The sequence below is a fragment of the Megalobrama amblycephala genome, linkage group LG13, assembly GCF_018812025.1.
Source record: "Megalobrama amblycephala isolate DHTTF-2021 linkage group LG13, ASM1881202v1, whole genome shotgun sequence".
Classification (NCBI taxonomy): Eukaryota; Metazoa; Chordata; class Actinopteri; order Cypriniformes; family Xenocyprididae; genus Megalobrama; species Megalobrama amblycephala.
In genome coordinates, this window is record NC_063056.1 from 2,496,810 (window position 1) to 2,504,494 (window position 7,685).

Genomic DNA, 7,685 nt, shown 5'->3' on the forward strand with positions numbered 1-7,685 from the left:
TTGGCAAACACAGCCTCGGCTGTGTCTGACCACCTGAACGTAGTTCTGGGGGAGGTCAAGGCAATCAGAGGCGCGGCTAGTTGGCTGAAATTGCGAATAAAACGCCGGTAGAAATTGGCGAATCCCAGAAACCTCTGTAGGGCCTTACGGGAATCCGGACTTGGCCAATCCACCACAGCCTTAACCTTCTCGGGATCCATGCGTACTCCCTCAGTCGACACAATGTACCCTAGAAAAGGAACAGACTGTGCATGAAACACGCATTTCTCCGCCTTGACAAAAAGCCCATTCACTAGCAACCTCTGAAGCACTCGTCGGACGTGCTGCACATGTTCCTGGAGAGAAGAAGAAAAAATCAATATGTCATCCAGGTAGACATATATGAACTGGTCGACCATATCTCGCAGCACGTCGTTGACGAGTGCCTGGAAAACCGCGGGGGAGTTGGAAAGCCCAAACGGCATAACCAAGTATTCAAAGTGCCCCCTAGGGGTGTTAAAAGCGGTCTTCCATTCATCCCCCTCCCTGATGCGGACCAAATGATAAGCATTACGTAAATCCAATTTTGTGAAAATTGACGCTCCCTGCAACCTCTCGAATGCTGAAGACATCAACGGCAAAGGGTAAGTATTCTTTACCGTGATGTTGTTCAGTCCCCGGTAATCAATACAAGGTCGCAGAGATCCGTCCTTCTTCCCCACAAAAAAGAACCCCGCCCCCGCTGGAGAAGAGGAAGGGCGGATGAACCTAGATGCCAGTGAATCAGAAATATATTTCTCCATAGCCTCCCTTTCCGGAACAGAAAGTGAATATAACTTGCCTTTAGGCGGAGATTTACCTGGCACTAAATCTATGGCACAGTCATAGGGACGATGCGGAGGGAGAGAAGCAGCCCGAGACTTACTGAACACCTCCTTCAGGTCGTGGTACTCTGCGGGCACGTTAGATAAATCCACTGTTTCCTCCTGAAAAACAGAAACAGAGACAGACGGACATGCAGACACAAGACACGACTCATGACACTTATTGCTCCAAGCCCCGATGGACTTCTGGAACCAGTCCACCTTGGGGTTGTGTTGAACTAGCCAGGGATGACCAAGGACGATGGGTGCAAGAGGAGAGTCCAAAATAAGAAAAGATATGATCTCGGAGTGGTTGCCTGATGTGATGAGGGTGAGGTCTTCAGTGGTGCGTGAGATGGTGGGGAGTTCTTGACCGTTAAGAGCGTGTACTGCAATCTTGTTAGTGAGGGATTTGAGGGGAATCTGAAGTTTGAGTGCGAATGCATAATCCATAAAATTACCTTCGGCCCCGGAGTCCAGAAGTGCTCGACAGTCGTGAATGTGATTAGACCATCTCAATCTTACCGGGAGGAGCGTAGATGTGGATGAGGTCTTCTCGGCGGAGATCCCACCCGATAGTAGCCTCATACTTACTACCGGGCTTGACCTTTTACCGGACAGTTGTAAGCGTAGTGGCCAGCTCCCCCGCAGTAGAGGCAAAGGCCCTGGGATCTCCGCCTCTCCCTCTCCTCCCGGGAAAGCCGAGCTCGCCCTACCTGCATGGGTTCGTGATCTTGAACGGGGCTGACCGCATCCCCACCGCTGGATCGTGAACTCTCAATTCCTCCAGAAACACGGCTGGGTAGGACTCGTCGCTCGACCCTGGTCAGTCGAGCATCCACTCTCAAAGCCAGTTCAATCAGTCCGTTAAGTGATGTGGGAAGATCCAAAGCATAAATCTCCTTGTGGATGCGGTCAGCCAACCCATGCAGGAACATGTCCCACTGCGCCTCCTCGTTCCATTGACACTCAGCCGCTAAAGTCCGAAACTCAATGGAAAAGTCAGAAACCGACCTCTCTCCCTGACGTAGCTCCGCCAGCATTCTGGCCGCTTCTCTCCCGGCAACCGCGCGGTCGAACACGCGTTTCATCTCAGCGGCGAGTGTCTGGAACGAGGCGCAGCACGGATCTTGGTTCTCCCACACCGCCGTTCCCCATAGCGCCGCCCTCCCAGTCAGTAGAGTCAGCACAAAAGCGACCTTGGCACGTTCTGTGTTGAAAGTTCTGGGTTGAAGAGAAAAATGCATAGAACATCGTGTGAGAAAAGATCTGCAGTAACTGGGTTCACCTGCATATGATTCAGGAACTGGTAGTCGGGGCTCCAGCTGGGCGACGCTTTCTGGTGGTGTGGGGAGAACGGCCGGTGTGGGTGGCGCAGTGGGAGCACGTAGAAGTTGGAGTTGTTGGGTGAGCTCGGACACCTGCGCCACCAATGCTTGGACAGCACGACCCGTGTCGTTCAGGTTCTTCTCCTGTGAATCCATTCTATGAAGACTGCTGTTGATAAAATCTTCCAGCGCTGAAGATGGATTACTCGCTGCTTCCATGCTTTGGTCAGATCGTTCTGTCATGATAGAATACTGGAAACAATAGCGAGTTAACACGTTTATTGAGACGTATAAAAATGGACAGTCACTGAACGTTGAGTTCACTGGTGGCACAGGGACTGAGATGGTCAGCGTGAAGACAAGGTGCGTTGATGAGATGAAGTGTGCTGGTGAAGATGACAGAAGAATCCAGACAAAGAACGTAATCCACATAGACACTGAACAGGAACAGGAATCACGAGACTGGCACGCCGAACAGGAACAGGATGGTAGACACAGCACGGAGACATCAAACAACGATCTGACAAATGAGATGAGATATGAGTGAGTATATATAGGGTGAGCAAATGAGCTGCAGCTGGTGCTGTGATAGGTGTCAGCTGGAAGCGCTGATCATCCAAGTGGCTCGGGCACGCCCACAAACACACACACACACACAACAACAGTGACACGAGACAAGCAGGAAACAATGCATTCAAATACCGTGACAGAAAGACATGAACATCTTGGATGACATGGGGGTGAGTAAATTATCAGGAAAAGTTTATTTAAAGATGGACTAAACTTTAACTCCCTGAGGTCCGAAAACGCACCGGCGCGTTTTGCAGGATTTGTTTCACATTGCAGCAAAACAGACATAAGTAATATATCAATTGAAACTATAGAATGTCTTCTTTTATTTGTGTACACTCAGAGTAAAAACACAATGTTGTGCTTTTTGTAAAATAAAGAAAACTAACATGATGCGTGATCTCTCGTCTCCCTCTGAACAAAGTCCAATCTGATAGTTCTCAGAAAATGAACTGTAACTTATGAATACTAATGACAAAAAAAATGACACTTACGTCTAAAGAAACGTTGAAATGTCAGGTTTTAAATCATGTAAGTCAAATCGAAAAACAAACATTCTGTGTTTATGTAATCTGTATGAAAAGAGAGCCATGTCAGAAGTCCGAGATTCAGCTCATTACCCGCTAATGCGGCCACGCCCACGGAGCCAGCACTATTCAGACGCAAATTCAGAGGCAATACTTGTATGCATTGTCTCAATCGTGTATTTATTGTCTTGAAAAGTGTTTATTTGGATGTTAAAGCCATGGTTAGCGATCTCTAGAAGACATGCCGTTAGTTCCTAGTTCCTTTTCTTCTTTATATGAATTTGTGGCCTAAAGGTGTACAGAGCGCCCTCCGGCTGCAAGTATGAATTGAAAACACAGTATCCAGCACTCATAGTGATGACAATAAATATTACTTCTCAGTATAGAAAATTGACATAGACATATGATAATCCATCAATATTTCTCCAAATGTGAATGCTTTTAAGCTAAAAGCCTATATGAAATGCCATAGAGGTAACATAATTGTTCAGACACTGCATCACAGAAATACATTATATTTTAAAGAATATAATAGAATACCATTATTTTAAATTGTAATAATACTTCACAGTACTGCTGTTTATGATGAGCTGAGACATTATTACAGAGGGGTTTTTTCACAGCCTACCTGGCTGAAAGGCCTCATTAATATGCAAGTCATTTCAGGTCATTATTATGTGATTCTTTTGTCTTCTCAGGTGTAAATGACCCATTATTCATGATGATTCACACCTCCACGCATACTGTGTTTCTTGACAAAAAGTGTCTTACAAAAACTAAATCAATATATTGTTTTATATGAAGGAGTAGGCAGCATAATTTTTACATAATTCTGAAGCAAAAACTCTAGTCTACAACCTCCAATACCCAGAAGTCTTGTGAACACAGATTTAATATACTTTTTTTGGCCTTATTTCAGTAACTTAAGTTTTTTGTTTTCTCAATAACCATGCATAAACATTATTCCTTCAAAAATACAAACATGTACATACATGTTCCTCACATATTATTGTAGCCTAGTTTGTGCTGAATACAGTGTAATGACACTTTTGTCATTTATATGTTTATGAACAACTGAAAAAAGCACAAATGTCAGGGCATGTCAAAACTTCTCCAAGCCCCAAATCAGCCTCAGACTCCAGAGGGTTAATCTATTGAAACACATTCAGTAATGTTAGTATTTGGACACTTCAGCTTTCACTGTGAATATGGTGGATGAGGAGCTGCACACATGAATCAGTAACAAAATATAATAGAATCATAAATAAATGAACTCAGTGTTTTAATGATAAAGATGATTTATTACATGGAAACTTGCAGAACTATGTTTCAGAACAAAAAGAGAAATGAGACAAATGTTGTAACAACCCTTTATAGCAATGTAAATTAAGATGTGTTCTTCTCACAGATCCATTTAAAAGTTTTTTTACATGAATAATCAGCAAACCCTGATGGCAGATTTATGGCACAATCCTTATCACCAGCGCTATCACTTGGTGCTCCATCCCTCCAGAACCTGCAACAGATCAGCATTAGATGTTCAGTGCTGCTTTCTGTGCGATATGATACTAACTGTGAGATAAAGTTTGTCAAGACTAACTTTAATTTTGTCTTAATGTTTAAAAGCATTTTAAAAGCTTGTTTTAATGGCTGTACAGTCACACAGATATACAGAATGACTGTAGGCAGTTGATCAAGTGGTTGTTGATTGCTATGGTGTTTTGGGTGGTTGTATATGGTTGCTACAGTGTACTTTATGATTGCAACGGTGTATCTGAAGTGTTCTGATCAGTTACCAAGGCATGCTATGTGGTTGCTTAGGCATTTCCAGGAAGTTTGTACTTTGTTGCTATGGTGGTTTTGTATTGATAGGTTATAAAAGGGCTGAAATATATTGATAGATTGACAGACTAAGTCAGAACAGACTGTAGGTCTGTGCCGAGTTTGGTGGATGTAGTTTTACAGGAGTGATTTCTCACCCAGAGGTCATGTTGGTGCCATCAACCCATTTCCATGTGTTCTCCACATCACTGTCAGTCAGACCAATCCAGACATCAGTGCCACCTGGAACTTGTTTTAAATACTCCTAATGAATGAAGAAACATACTTAAAGCAGCAAAACTGTTATCTAAGTTGGCCGAATAATTAATACATTCATTCAAGAAATTCATTGCAAACAAAGATGTACAGTTCAGACAAATTTCACGTCGCTCACAGAATGTCCACAAAGGAAGGTGTTGTCAGACTTTGGTTATGTTCAGACTGCAGGCAAATCAGATCTTTTTGCTCACGTGACTCAGATCTGTTTTTGTCATGACAGTGTGAACAGCACAAACCACATGGAACCTGATCTTTTCAATTCCGACTTTCATATGTGGTACTAAATCTGGTAAAGATCAGATGTTTTGCAGTGCGACCTCGGTTTGAACAGTCAAATCAGAATTCATGTGACTTTTACATCACTCTAGTCTAGAGCAACATTCGTCACAATTCTGAACTCATGGGAGTCACTTTCAAAGGGTTTTACATACACGACGTGGAAGGACAATGATGTGTCAGAACTCATAAGTATTACAGTGACAGCTCTATATACAAGCAAAACACGAGGACTCCTACCATAAATTTCTCTTTTATCTCTTTTATTGCATCCTCCTCTTTTTTTCACACTATAAATCACACTATAGCACACTAAAAATAAATAAGTGAAATCACTTGCTTTAATGTCCTCCATGTTTACTTCCATATGACAGCGTGCTGCGTGATGTCTTTTTTATCATTATTTTGCGCATGCGGGTCAGTCCAGGACCGTTATCTGTTCACACTGGAATCTGATATTGGCCACATTTAAAACAACAATGTGAACAGCTCTACAAAAACATTGGATCTGAGCCATAAATCAGAATTGAGCATCCTTGGTGTGAACGTAGCCTTTGTTGCTCCAAACTTAGGTATGGTCACAAACAATCATTCTCTTTCACTCACTTGTTCCTCTCTGTTGTTTATGATGATCAGATCTGCTCCTCTGTCTGTACAGTATCTTCTGCTCTCAGTCCAGCTCTTCTTCTCAGTGGAGATGAAGTAAAGACTGGATTGATAGCAACTCCATCCATCTGTAAGAACAACCAGTACAACAATTAGCTCTTTATTTCCTTCCACACTGACTGACACAACTTATTTATAACAGGTAACCCAAAACATACATACTATATTCTTTAAATACTGAATAGTTGTGTAGTTTTAGTGTAATGTTGTTGTTTTTTTTTACCTATTTTATGTATCCGTTGCCTCAGTTCTTTCATCTCCTTCTGTAATGTCAATTTTTCTGTATTCAGGGTTTTATTATAATTTGATAAATTTGTAGTATTCTCTTTCAAGATTGTTTTTCTTTTTCTTAACTCATTTATCTCTTCTGTGATGTTTTGGTACTTGATGTAAAACTCATCAGCCGTTTTAGTGAGTTTGATGGCCAGCACTATGACTGCAGTCAGCAGAAGAACACACAGCAGCACCAAACACACTGGAGCTGCTCTGGAGCTTCTGATCCTCACACAAACACTTCCTGTAAATTACAGATATGAAGATAAATATTTCTCAAACACTCATTTGAATTGAATGTTATGTTGCTGTAATGAAATGAGTCTTAGTACCTGAGTGTTGAAGTGTTTGATATATGGCAGTGTCTGAGTTCTCTGTTTCTGTCCTGACGTCATGATTCTTTGTGTCTCTGTTGGCATCAGTGATCATCTCCTCACCATCTTCTCTGTCCAGTTCTTGTATCTCATTGCTACTATTGCCATGAGTCCTCTTGTAGATTTTCGGTCTTTTGGAGTCCATTGTGTGAGTTGCTCGTGTGGATGCTGCTGTGTACTGATGCTTTTATTAGCTGAACGTGAACTACACCACTGTGACCGCACTGAGCAGTCATTTCCTGTCTGCTTATATAAAAAATGTTTTGGTGATGGATACAGATCAAAGTTGTTTTTTTCTTCTTTCTTTCCCCCTTCATCTTGTAAGTTAACCCTTTGATATTAATGTAATTTAAACTTTTTACCACTTTCTCTACAATGTGAATTGTAGAACAATGTATCTTTATTAAACATGAAAATTAAATTACACTTAATGTTGTTGTACAGTGTAACGAATTAGCTTGGATTATGGGTGAAATATATAATGATCAATCATAACCATAAATTAACCACAAGTTAAAAGCTAATTAACTAGTTAATAAAGTTTTAAATATGGATATTTTTCTTACAAAACCCCATCACTTCACTTCAGAAGGTCTTTATTAACCCCCTGGATTATATTGCATTATATTTATGATGGATGGATGCATTTTTTTGCATCTAGTTGACATGCAGTTGCAAAGATACTTCAGTAGAATGTCTTAAGCGGACCATCAAAATAAAGTGTCACCC

The 7,685-nt window shown here is 41.7% G+C and overlaps 1 protein-coding gene across 1 annotated transcript; it reads right to left on the bottom strand.

Annotated features, from left to right (window-relative positions):
- Window positions 1-4,550: 4,550 nt before the first annotated feature.
- Window positions 4,551-7,338, bottom strand: LOC125243724 (C-type lectin domain family 17, member A-like). The gene is made up of 5 exons (XM_048153538.1): window positions 6,915-7,338; window positions 6,533-6,826; window positions 6,250-6,377; window positions 5,247-5,353; window positions 4,551-4,783 (listed from the first exon to the last, which is right to left on the bottom strand). Exons 1-5 carry the CDS (start codon window positions 7,099-7,101, stop codon window positions 4,654-4,656), a joined length of 846 nt encoding a protein of 281 aa, XP_048009495.1. The 5' UTR covers window positions 7,102-7,338; the 3' UTR covers window positions 4,551-4,653.
- Window positions 7,339-7,685: the final 347 nt, after the last annotated feature.

Excerpts from the sequence above, each read along its gene's own strand:
- LOC125243724 (XM_048153538.1), bottom strand. The coding sequence starts at position 7,101 with ATGGACTCCAAAAGACCGAAAATCTACAAGAGGACTCATGGCAATAGT. Across the intron at positions 6,827-6,914 it reads TCAAACACTTCAACACTCAG|GAAGTGTTTGTGTGAGGATC; the intron begins GTACTAAGACTC and ends TGTAATTTACAG. Across the intron at positions 6,378-6,532 it reads GCAACGGATACATAAAATAG|ATGGATGGAGTTGCTATCAA; the intron begins GTAAAAAAAAAC and ends TTGTTCTTACAG.